We start from the raw sequence: 12984 nt of genomic DNA, 5'->3' as shown, positions 1-12984 counted from the left end.
TCTCAGGAAGCAGGGAGGCCTGCATTTGAATCCCGTGTCTACTACTTATTAACCACGAGATCCTAGGCCAGCCACTTCACTTTCTGACCCTCAGTTTCCTCCTTTGTAAAAATGGAGATAATAATATATGGTCTGGAGGGTGGCTGGTGGTGTGACTTGATTCTGTCCATGAAAGGCCCTGTCCCAGAGCCGGGCACATAGGGACTCTGTGCTCCCTTCCCAGGCGCTAACCTCGCTATTCTGGACACAGCCGACTCTCAATCTGAATTGCACTCAGAGGCAGTTCCACAAACAAGGGTGATTTAATATATTTCAGCATATTTCGACTTGACGATATTATATAAAAATAGAATTCTTTATTAAAACAGCAAGGCGGAATAATCACTGCTACGCACGGAACACCATCTTTAAGAAACAACAACAACAAACATCCAAATCAGTGACGTTGAGCCAGACGATTCAACTCTCCAAGCTTGTTTTTCCATCTGGAGAATGGGCAGGTGGGATGTCCCCAGCTCACTGTGGGCGGGACCCACCGGTGGCAGGAGATGACCCTGGGCAGCCCTCGCACCAGGCGTAATGCACGCCCGTGTGGTGGGCAGCTTACTCCTCTTTCTCTCCCTTCCCCCCGCCACCCCGCCCCGCGACTGTCATGGACAGAGTCTCAGGGTGGTGCTGGCGTGGCCTTAACGCCACTCAAGCATGTTTGTTTCATTTTGTAACAGAGATGAGAGAGCTCAGGCTCCAAGCCTTGGTGACACCAGCACAAAGGACCCCTCCCCAGCAGATTTCTTTTTCAGTCACTTTCTATTTCTGGCAGCAAGCGATACATGTTTTTACCGGCAGAGGAAAAAAAGTCCCCTTTTTAAACAAAGTTAAGTTTAAAAAATGAGACTGTTTAAAGGAAAATATCTGGTAAATAACAATACAAAATATAGCAAAAAATAATAATCACGATGATGGCAAAGAAACACTCCATTAGGTCAACCTAAGAGTATTTCTGACATAGGTCCTGCAATTTTGTGATTCTAAAGCAAGGTATGAAGAAATACAATGACATCTGGGTACCTTCCTAAATAACCTGTAGCAAGGAGCTAACCCACTCATCTCTCCCTCTTTTCTCTATAGCTTATATTTTTTCAAAGAAGAAAGAAAAAATAATAAAGATTGAAACAAAGGTGGGTTTAAAGCATTGTCTCCCAAGCTGTACTTCAATATCTCTCATACCACCTGGAGCTGCCTGGTGGGAGAATCATCTCTTCCTAATGATTGTGGCTCCAAGGAGGTGTCACCTTTAAAGGGAATAGGCCCTTTTTTGAACACAGGTGAGAATCTAGTCTCAGTGACAAAGCAGCCCTGATTTGGAAGGGGGGAAATCAGAAGGGCTTTTCCCCAGCACATCAGGGTAGCAGCCACGTACAAGAGATCTTCCTGGAGCTATTTCTGCCGGCCTCCTTCCTTCCCTTCCAAGCCAGGAAGGATGAGGCAGCTGAGGGTTGCCATGGAAACCGGCTCTGTCCTCCCACAGGAGGCTGCCAGCCCTGATTTCCTGCAGAGTTAAGAAGCAGGAGGCAGTGGGGGTCACCCAGGCGTGAAGATGGGTTTCCCTGGGGATATCCCGCCTCCTGCCAATCACAGTGCCTGTCTGGGAATCCTGGGGCCGCCTGGAGGCTGAGGGCCAGGGAAGCCCCCAAGCCCCGGTGCCGCTCTGAGAAGAGACTGGCCCCTGGAACATTCAGAGATCTCAGGTCCTCTCTTCTTGCTCCAGCTAAAGCTACAGGGACCTAGCTACGTGTGTGTATGCGTGTCTACATCTCATGAGATGCATCCACCCATGGGTGTCTCTGGCTCTCTCAGCTCTCTGATGCCAAACAGAACTGCCACTCCACCACCCCACTGAGCCCAAAGAGCACAGAGCCGCCCATCTAGCATTTGCTACTGGGACAGTAAGTCTGTTTGCAAAATTCTATCAGCTTACAAGCTGTGTGACTCTGGGCAAGTCACTTCACCTCTCTGAGCCCATTTCCTCAACTATAAAGAGGGCATAACCATCCTCTCTTTGCAGAGATGCTGTGAAAAGTAGAAATACTATATCTACTGTTCCTGTCACCGGCATTTAGAGGGTCCTCAATAAACAGGACCTAATATTAATAATAATACTTATCATCATAATAAAAGGTTCCAGGCAATTTTTCTTTTTGATCTTTTTTTTTTTTTTCCTAAAGCTGATGCAAAGGCAAGTTTTCATCACTGATCTGTTTGATCAAAGGGTGGTGCCCTCAGGATAGGATGGACCATTGGTCTGAGAACCAATCAGCGGGTACCCACCACCTCCTACAGTATCACCTCTAAGAGTAGGAACAGGGCTCTCAAACTTGGGTGCCTTCGGGGGACAGGAGGTGCTGTGAACAGAAAAGTAGACCAAGTAGGAATCCTGGTGAACCAGAGCACACAGGCCCCGGATCAGGGAGGCGGCTGCTACTCAGATCTGGCCAGCGGCTGCCCTTGGGAATATGGGCCCAGTGTGGACAGATCTTTCAAGTTTTCAAGAGAAGCTGGACATTCTGAAGCAACTTTCCCAAAGATGACAAGATAACACTAATGTATTTTTTTTTTAAATGTAGGACAAACAAAACAGGCCTGCAATCTGGACAGTGCCCACAGCCGGAGCTTCTAAGCTAGAATGCAGGAAACCAACACCTCCTGTTCTTTGGCTTGACCAGTCCCAGGAGCCCTGGCCGCGTCCTTTCACGGGGGCCATCCAGTCGGGGCTGCGTCTTACTAACTCCCTGCGTGAGTCCCAGCGCTGGGAAGACCCACCCCGTCCGGAGCGCATAACTCTAACGCACAGAAGCCTGCTCCCTGGAGCCCATCATCTGGAGGCTGCTCCCGCTCCACGCCGTGGATGCACCAGCATCGGGAAACCCTCCAGCGTTCTCCCAAGGATCGGTGTGAACGGAGAGATGGGGGAAGTGTCTAGCAAGTGGGGCGCCTAGGAAAGCAGATATTCTAAGAGACTCTTTGGCTTTAGGTAGTTTAATAAAAATTTGGGGACAGAGTTTATTTCAACAGACGCACTGCTAGGCCCCAGATGGCCTTTTTATGGCCAGCATCTGCTTTGACTGGTTAGGGTCTGGACCACACCATTGGCAGGGCCTTGGATGGCAGCCCATGGGGGTTGGGGGCAGAGCAGTGGGGTCTCCTAGCTGTGCCCCGTCTGCCCGAGCTTGAGTGGATATTTAGAGGAGCAAGAGGAGCTGGGAGCCGGAAGAGCCTCATTTTGGAGCTTAACCTTTGCAGCAGATAATCCGCAGAGCTTTTGGTGTCTTTTCTTCGCTCCCCTTCTTTCCCCTCCCCCAGACACAGCCTTCTAGGAAAAACAGTAGGGAAGGGATAATGCTTGGCACCGTTGGGTGTTCCAAGCTCTGCACCCAGGCCGAACGCAGGCACAGAACGTTGGGCGACTAGGGGCAGGCTGGGTGCATGGAGTCCCATCTGCCCCGGAGCTCAAGGCCGGATGCGGTAACGGACAGGCACGTCATGTTCCGGCTGCATCAGCCCGAAGCCGTACCTGCTGAGGTCAAACTCGGGCATCTCCACGTCCGGGCTGATCAGCTCCAGGTCAAAGCGCGCCAGCACAAGGAACACGAATCTGCAGAGAGACAGTGTCGAAGGCGTGAAGGGGGAGAGTGGGAGGCCTGTTTGGAGTCAGGGAGGAAAGCAATGGCATCCTCCTGGGTCTCACCCCAGCTCTCACTTTGGTTAAAGTGGGAAAGGAGGGCGAGAGAGCAGAGCACAGGCGTTTCCTGCTCACCAGTCCAGGAGCTCCCGAGTCCTGGCTGACGGCCTGTGGGCAGGAGTGACGTGGGGCAATTCCACACGAAAGCATTTCCGAGCCAGTGCCTGACTCTCCAGCTTTCTCTGCTGCCTGGCAGCTGTGTGGGTTCCATGCTGAGATGATGGAGTGGGAAGATGGGAAGATCCCGGCCCCTGAGTCCCTGCACGGAGGGGAAGAGCCCACCAAACCCACAGCCGACGTTGTGTGAGTGGGAACTAAACCTTTGTTATACGAGCCACTGAGACTTGGAGGTTGTTTGACACAGCAGAGCACAGCCTAGCTTCTGATTAACACGGACAGTGACCCTTCCTGATTCTTCCCACCATACTCATCCCAGACCCCCACCAAACTCCTGGAACTGTCTGCCTCGTCAGGGCTGCTGCTGAGCCATAGCTGCCTTCGTGAGATCAGAAGCAGGCACCCCTCCCTCCAGATATCTTACTGCCGTCTGGGGAAAACTGTTAGAATATACCAACTGTGCAAGAGCAGGTAGGCACTCTTTACTGCCATCTTCTGGAAAGCTGTCCTAATAAGTACACAAACCACGTGATGATGTAATCAGTGGGCCCCTAAATGTGGTGGCAGCCCCACCCGATGTGAACTGGTTCCACCTGCCTTATCTTACCACCACCTGTGTTAATAAAGGTCAGGCTGGATGCTCTACTACTCTGGACCCTACCACCCGCTCCCACCGCGACCCAGGTGCCCAGTGCTGGACAGAATACACGGCAGGGATTCTTTAATCTTATTGAACGAGTGAAAAACAGGGAAGGTGAAGACAGAGCAATGTCAACGTTCTGGGCAGGAGAGCTGGGCGCACACCTGGGCTCTGCCTTTTGTTTTTTGGCCATGGGATCTTAGTTCCCCTACCAAGGATTGAACCCATGCCCCCTGCAGTGGAAGCACAGAGTCTTAACCACTGGACCACCAGGGAAGTCCCTGGGCTCTGCCTCTTAAGGGCGTGTGATTCTTCCCACTCTGGGCCTCGGCTTCCCCATCTGGTCAAAGAAGGTCAACAAGGTGGGATGTATCCATTCCAGCTCTGAAGCTGCAGGATGGTAGAGGGTGAGTTTATATGGGTGGGGTGGGGGGGTGGAAGGTGTCTGTACCCACACCTGGATTTGGATCCTGGCACCTCCACTCACCGGGTGCCTGACCGTGAGGAATGATTTGACCTCTGGAGTCAGTGACAGACTGACCACCTGGCAGGTATCATGACAATTAAGTGAGATAAAAATAATAATAAATCAGCTCAATTACTGAACACTATGTTCCAGACACTGTGCTAAGCATTTCGTATCATCTCTTTTTATCTGTCCAAAAACTTTATGGAGTGGGAACTTCAGTCGGTTCTGCTGTAACACTTGTTTTGAACATGTGAATTTGTTCCAGTGGGACTGATCTATTAGGGCACGAATGAAGCATAACACAAATTTCACATGTGCTTGTGGTCATTTCATCTGCAAGAAACACTGGGAGAATGAAAAACTGCACCCAGCTGATCCAAGCTGAGCAGGAATTCACAAAATGCACACACGCACACACCAGTGGGTGGTGACCCACACCATTCCCATCAGGCGTCCGACCTCAGATAACCCTCTTCCCAGGCTTCATCATAACTCACAGCTCCATCCAATGCCCACTTGCATGGCAAACATCAGGTCATTTTCAAAGTAAAGCGCCATATTTATTGTAGCACTTAGGTATTTCTATTTATTCCATTTAACATGTGTAAACCTATGCTACTGTATTTTCCTAGGTGCCTATGTTTTTGTGTGTGTGTCACTGATGAAGTTATTGAGGGTTGGGCCCCAGCCCTATTTCCCCCACAATCCTGTGGTTTTTACTTTGTGATTTCCCATGGTGCAGGGATTTTTAGGAATGCACATGAAGCGTTAGAGCAGAACCAACTGTATTATTATCTCCATTTTACTGTTGAGAAAGCTGAGGCCAAAAGCTTAATGTAATGTGCCCATTCACTAGCATACTGCCTAAACATTAATAATATTAGTAATCACAATAATAACTTTTATTAAATACCTACAATGAGCCAGGCAGTGGCTCAAGTACCTAGAAAGGTCCAATTCATTTGTCCCGACACCCCTGGGATGTAGTACGATCAGTACTCCTATTTTACAGTTGAGGAAACAGAGGCACAGAAGGTTACCCAGCTGGACAGAAGGACAGGTGGATGTCATAACCCCTGGTCCAATCTGTTTGTGATCTGAGGGCCGAGGCTCTTGGGGCCCAGGGAAGAGAATTTATGGGGCACTCGGCTCCCCGTGCCTGGTACTCACTGTTTGATGCTGCTGATGGCGTAACCCCTCCCCAGGCACTGGTTGTGCCCTGCTCCCCACGGCATGCTGTAATTCTTCAGTCGCTTCCCATCCTTGTAAAAGTCTTTCTTCTCTGATCCATCAGGGTTCAGGAATCGGTTGTATTTAAATACCTGAAATAGGAAGAAGGTCCCTTTCTGATGCCACCCCCAAAATAGGCATGCACCAAGAAAAATGTATGAGGATGTTCACCCCAGTCTTGTTTATCAGAGAGAAAAACTGGAAATAATGTAAAGCTCAACTGATAGGGGACTGGTTAAAAATTATGGCAGCTATTTATATGGTTGAGCTTGGTCTGTGTGTGCTGACAGGGAAAGAACTTTTAAGACTGGTTGTTGAGGGCTTCCCTGGTGGCGCAGTGGTTAAGAATCCGCCTGCCAATGCAGGGGACACAGGTTCGAGCCCTGCTCCAGGAAGATCGCACATGCCGTGGAGCAACTAAGCCCGTGCGCCACAGCTACTGAGCCTGCGCTCTAGAGCCCGCGAGCCACAACTACTGAAGCTCTCATGCCTAGAGCCCGTGCTCTGCAACAAGAGAAGCCACGACAATGAGAAGCCCACGCACCGCAACGAAGACCCAATACAGCCAAAAATAAAAACAAATAAATAAATTACTTTAAAAAAAATAAAAGGACTGGTTGTTGAGTGAAAAAAGAAAGTGTTGGAATAGTATGTATTGTGTGATCCTATACCACACACCTGCCTATTCATATGTGTGTGAGTGTGCTGTGTGTATGTCTGTAAAGGCATAAATATTATCTAAAGGACACACTCCCAACCACTGTTAAAGAACCCTGTGGAACTGGAGAGGAAGGGGAATGAAGACAAATTTTTACTTTTAAATATATATGTCTATATTTCTATCTTATAAGTACATATTACTTTTCAATTTAAAATAAATTAAAATTATTTTTAAAAAAGAGAATGCCAATTTCCTTTGGTTACATTGTAGAGTGGTAATGTGAAGATTGTATCTGAGCATAGGGCTTTGTTGTACAGAGTAGGTGGTAAATGAAGGATGGGTGGAAGGATAGGTGAATGGACAAGTGGATAGACAGGTGGAAGAGTGAGTTGATGGATGGATGGATGCATGGATGGATAGACAGATGGATGGATGGATGTTGGGTGGATGGATGGATGCATGGATGGATGGATGGATGTTGGGTGGATGGATGGATGCATGGATGGATGGATGGATGTTGGGTGGATGGATGGATGGATGGATGTTGGGTGGATGGATGGATGCATGGATGGATGGATGGATGTTGGGTGGATGGATGGATGCATGGATGGATGGTTGGGTGGGTGGGTGGATGCATGGTTGGATGGATGCATGGATGGATGGATGGTTGGGTGGGTGGGTGGGAGGGTGGATGCATGGTTGGATGGATGCATGGATGCACAGCACAGAACCTGGCACACAGTAAACATCCAAATCTGTTAGAAATTGTAAAAGTTTGCCCCATCTCAAATTCCAGGGAGAGGTAAAAGTGCTGAGAAGCTGACATTATAACACTCTGAAAACAGGAAAAATGGCTCAGCTGTCCCCTGCAAAGCGCTTAGTGTGTGCCAGGTGCTATGAGATCTTTCTTACATGATTACATTTAATCTTCCTGACAACCCTGTGAGGCAGGTGCTATTCTGAGGTCCATTTCACAGGCGAGGAGACAGAGATACAGAGAGATGAAGTGATCTGGGCAAGGTTCCACAGCAAACAAAGAGCAGAACTGGCTGCCACTCAGATAGGACAGATCCTGAAGCCACTCATCTTCCCCCACAGTCCCTGGTATGCCTTTTACCTCTGGGTCTGTGTAGATCTCCGGGTCCTTCTGGGGACTCAGGAAGGGGAAGAGGAGGAGGCGGTCGCCACATCGCAGGGTGAATTCCCGCCCATCTGCCATGGGCAAGGCCAGGTCCACCACGACCTCGCGGGTGATGAAGGGTGCGGCGGTGAGCCTGAGGCTCTCACTCAGCACGCTGTCTGCACAGGGCAGGTACAAGCGGGGGTCAGCACTGTCCTCTTCCCCACTCGAATGCCACCCCCACCTCTCATTTTACAGAGGCAGGTGGGAAGGCTCAGAGAGGGTGCATGACTTGCCCACCATCACAAAGCAAGACCCAAAATGGCCAAGTGATGAGATGTGATTGCTGCAGTCTTCAGAGACTTTGGACGTGAAGGTTTGGGTCTGACCCTAAAAGAAGCTGTGAGGGAAGGTGTCTTCCAGGGAGATACCGGAGGCGGCTAGGGAAAGAGCAGGGCCATCCATATTGGTTGTGTCTGCCTGCCCAGCATACATTCCCCTTCTGGAAACAGTTCCCTGCTTTCTTCTGGGGACCATCCCCTCCCCCACTCTCAGGGGTTGGGCTGTTGATTTCAGTCCCAACACCTGGGACTGGGCTGTGATTGGCTAATCAGAGCATCCATAGTTGGCTCCAGATGGGCACACGACCCAAAGAGAGCCAAAGAGACACATTCCTGGGGCTCTGGGTAGGAACGCGGCAGAGAAGCACACCCTCCCAGAGCCGGGAATACATCAGCCTGGAGCCACTGGCAGCCATCTTGCCAGCCTGAGACTGGAGTCAACCCAGTGGAAAATGAGGCTGAGGATGGAGAGAGACAAAGACCTGATGGCATTGTTAAAGCACCTGGATCTACCTGTGCCTGAAGCCAGTACCTCTAGACTTTTTAGTTACCTGCCCCAAATGAAGTCTCTTTTCTGCTTCAGCCCATTTAAGTTAGGTTTTTTGCCACTTGCAACAAAAAATCTCCCACTGAGACCATGAAACATGGGTAGTGGAGACCAGGGCATGGAGATGCCAGGTCTATGAAGATAGGAGGCCCAGCGGGACCCTAGGTCAGAGGACACTGATGGACCCTGGACGCTGGGAACCCATGACGGGGAGGGAGGGCCTGGGGGCCCATGATGCCCTGGTCTTTGGGGCTGTCTTGGAGGGTCTGACTGTCTCACCAAGCACAGGCATGCTGTCCAAAACCTTCTGTGGGAGGGTGGTCATCTGCGAAATGGGCTGCTCTACTCGCAAGAGAAGAGGCTCAAGCTCTCCACGGACAGCAGCCAGGGCCTCGGGGTTCTTGAGGAGGAAGAGCAGAAGCCAGAAGGCAGCAGGACCCACGTTCCCCTGAAATGAGAAGGAGCCCCCATTACACCATCAAGAGGGCAAAGCTGGGGTGAGAGCTGACCGGTCTGTGCCATGGACACAGCCTGGGCCAAGGCACTGGGGTCGGGAGGCCTGGGTTCCCACTCCTGATGACCCATGTCTATCTTCAGCCTCAGGACATGGCCCAAATATGCTTTGTGGCTTTGGCCTAGCCCAATGCCTGCTTCAAGGCCACTCTTGGCATCCCTGACCTTGAGCAAAATCATTGATCTGAGGTCACACAGGTAACCTCCATAGCTAATCAGCGAAAATGTCAGTAAAAAGAACAAAGTATATCAGTTATGATTACTGTTAACATCTGAGGATGGATGCATCCTTAGCCCCAATTCCCCAACCTTCCCTGCATGCATGCTTCTTACCATGTGACTCTGCACTTCCTCACATTAAAGGGGCAGAGTGTATTTCCTCAGCCCCTTGGATTTGGGCTCAGCCATGTGACCTGCTTAGGCCAATAGAATGAGGCAGAATTGACAGAACAGCAGTGCTAAGTCTAGGCCTTAAGAGACCTTGTGGGTTTCTACTTGCCCAGCGAGCTGGCTGGTCCCAAGAGGAAGATGAGAAACACACGGAGCAGAGCTGCGCTGTCCAGCCGAGCCTGGTCTAGACCAGCTGACTCCCAGCAGACGCACAGACAGGTGAGTTAGATAAACGCTCATCAAGGTATGCCACTGAGTTTTTGTGGTTGGTTGTTATGCAGCAATAAGAAACTGGTACAAAATCTGACTGTTTGCTTTCAAATATTTGAGTATTGTGTGCATATATAGCAAAGCAGCAATAATCAATGATGACTGTGAAAGCTATTAGTTTCTTGAACAAAAATTATGTAAAGCTTCCCAATAGTTAAATAATTAGGAAAATGGATAAAATTTCTTGCTCCAAGACTTCAGTCTTGGCTCAATATATTAATACTCCGGTATTCAGCATGTGGCTAAGATATGATGGGGTATCCTTAAATGAACTCTAGATATGGTTGGAATACCAATTAACCTCGATTAGGAGGAAGATTTTTGTCTACCATAAATGACCAGCCTATCCAGTCTTAATAATGGGATATTAAGGAGTCATCAAATATCACGTTTACCCAGAAATTCTATTACAGACACTATTGCACATGGACGAAAGGACATTTGCACAAGGATATTTCTCACGGTGCTGATGTAACAGCAAAAGATTGGAAGCAACCTCAATAGGAGGTCAGTGAGATAAATGATGATCCATCCATAGGATGATGGCACCGGAAGTTGCTAAAAAGGAGCTGACTTTGTGCGCGCTGATAGGGGACAGTAGCCAAGACGCACTGAAGCAAGATGCGGGACGGGGCCTCATCATGTTACCATTTGTGTGTACGTTTAAAGAGGGACATATATGAAGAAGCACAGACCATCTCTAGAAGGAGATTCAAGAACCTGGCAACTGAGGTTTCCTCTGGGACAGAAGCTGGGAGGGGGGAGAGGCAGAAAATAAATGCACAAAGCATCAATGATGGTGAAACAGATTTTCTTTCTCTTTAGCTACCATGAATTCAGAGGTGCCAGGTGCCCTCATTCAATCTTCCTATCAAGCAGGCACCTTTATCACACCTTTTACTGAAAAGGAAAACTAAGCACGCCCTAGTCCCTCCCCACTGCTCAGCATATTGTGGGGGGCTCAGTGGTATTTGTCAAATAAACATCTATGTTCCTTTGGGCTGCGGACCTCCAAGGCAGCCTTGGAGGTGGGCTGGCACAGCCCAGGACCAGGACCAGGACCAGGACCAGGCAGAGTTGGGTTCAAATCCCAGCTGCCCACTTCCTGTGATTCTGGACAAGCCACTCCCCTCTCCAGGTTTCAGAACCTCCCTCTTGGTAAAATGGGAATAAATACGTGCCCACTCCTGGGGCGGCCACAAGGAATACTAGTGACCCCCACAAGCTGAGCACACGGTAGGTGTTCAGAAGTGGTCTCCCTCTCTCACCAGCCCCTCCCTCGGGTTCGAGAACCGATGGAGGCCTTGGACTCTCTCTGAGATTTCCTCCAGCACCTCAGGTCCGGCTGAAACAAGCAAGGTCACTTGCTGTCCACCACTTGAACAGCCAGGGGAATGCAGGCAATAAATAATTCAGCTTTGGGTTAACTCAGTGCCAAGGCCATTTTACCTGCCCAGATGGTCAGATGGGGGCCACCACTCATTAATTACAAAGCAGGAGTGGGAAACAAGGCTGCTCGGTTAACTCTGCTTTCAGGAAGAAGCTGTGGCAAGTTAGGGAGGTGACGAAGACTGTTTTCCGCCCAGCTGCACCGATGTGTGAGCGTGCATGTGTGTACGATCACACAACCATGAGATCTTTAGTCCACTACCCTGGAAGCTGAGTGTTCTCCCGCAGGACCTTGCCTCAGTTTACCCAAGAGAACACTTCTGGTCTAATCTCCCTCCCTCCCACTGCAGCCAAAGTCCACCACCCAGCAGCGCCTGTGCTCTGTTCTACCTCTTCTGTGAACGACGGTACCTGACCTCCAGGGGGCGCTCACTGTGAGCCAGACCCGGTGCTCAGCGGCTCGCGTGCGCCACCTTGTGGCCTCCTCTCCACACTGTCAGTCAACTGGAGTGGGGACACCTGCAGCCCTGCCTGCCCCGCACCACTCCCTGCCTTTGGGTAACAGCAGCCCATTTTCCTTCGGAGAACTACCTCCACTTCATGTGAAGTCCAGTGGATTGTCTGGGGCGAAACCACCCCCTCCAGACCTCAGGTGTGACCATGTGACCCCAGCCTGGGCCACTCAGTCAGTGACGGACTCAGAGGGGACAGGTGACCCGGGCTGGGCCAGTGGGTATCAGACTTGGGGTTTGTGCTGGAATTCACGGGAGAAAGAATCCCTCCTCCATGGGGACTGCCAAGTTGCCAAGAGCTGCTGGTGGCCTTTGCTGCCACCACCTGGGAAAGCCCATGTGAGGCACGAGAGAACACAGAGGTGAGGGGTGGGAGATCACAGATTACATTTATTTTCATTTTTTTGTGATTAAAATTTTTTTCTAAGGGAATAAAAAAATACTCTAAGTGCAAAGTAGATCCTGGATTGGATCCTGGAAGAGAAAAGGGACAGTAGTGGAAAAACTGGGGAAATCTGGATAAAGTATGGACTTTCAATTAATAGTAATGTACCAATGCTGATTTCTTAGTTTTCCCACATGCACGGTGGTTCTGTAAGAGGTTAACACTGGGGGGGAGCTGGGTGAAGGGTATTTGGGAACTCTCTGTACTATCTTTGCAACTCTTCTATAACCTAAAATTATCTCAAAATGAAACTACTGAAGGGGAAAAACCCAATTCTGTGCACAGCTATTATTCTTATTACCTCCTCTTTTTGGATGGTGAAACTGAAGCCCAGAAAAGTGAAGTGATCTATTCAAGGTCACACAACTAGTCAGTGGCAGAGCTGGGATTCCACCCGAGTCTGTCTGACTCAAAACACTGCCTTTGCTTTTCATCCTCACGTTGCAGTGCCTCCACGATCACGATCGCGATCATCATCTCCACTGAGCAGCTGAGCATCTGCAAACCCCGTGCCTGTGTGGCTCCCACAGTCCGCCTCCCCCCACTCAGGACCACCCAGGAGTTCCTGCAGCCATGGCTGCTGAGGCCAAGGCAGATGTGG

General features: G+C 49.9%; 1 protein-coding gene across 2 annotated transcripts in view; it reads right to left on the bottom strand.

Annotated features, from left to right (window-relative positions):
* Positions 1-283: 283 nt before the first annotated feature.
* PTGIS (prostaglandin I2 synthase) overlaps positions 284-12984 on the bottom strand; it is a 45842-nt gene continuing 33141 nt past the window's right edge. Inside the window, exons 7-11 of one of the 2 annotated variants that reach the window (XM_082430821.1) lie at positions 9144-9312; positions 7974-8155; positions 6136-6287; positions 3572-3652; positions 284-2992 (exon numbers count right to left, since the gene is read on the bottom strand). In XM_082430821.1, the coding sequence (XP_082286947.1) occupies positions 2977-2992; positions 3572-3652; positions 6136-6287; positions 7974-8155; positions 9144-9312 (600 nt within the window). In that variant the 3' untranslated portion in view covers positions 284-2976. Of the gene's footprint in view, positions 3653-6135; positions 6288-7973; positions 8156-9143; positions 9313-12984 lie in introns of both variants that reach the window. The other variant, XM_082430820.1, reaches the window with a different exon arrangement.

Source organism: Balaenoptera physalus (genome assembly GCF_965194825.1).
Source record: "Balaenoptera physalus genome assembly, chromosome: 16".
Classification (NCBI taxonomy): Eukaryota; Metazoa; Chordata; class Mammalia; order Artiodactyla; family Balaenopteridae; genus Balaenoptera; species Balaenoptera physalus.
Note: the sequence above shows the minus strand (reverse complement) of the source record. Positions and strands in the feature narration are given on the sequence as shown.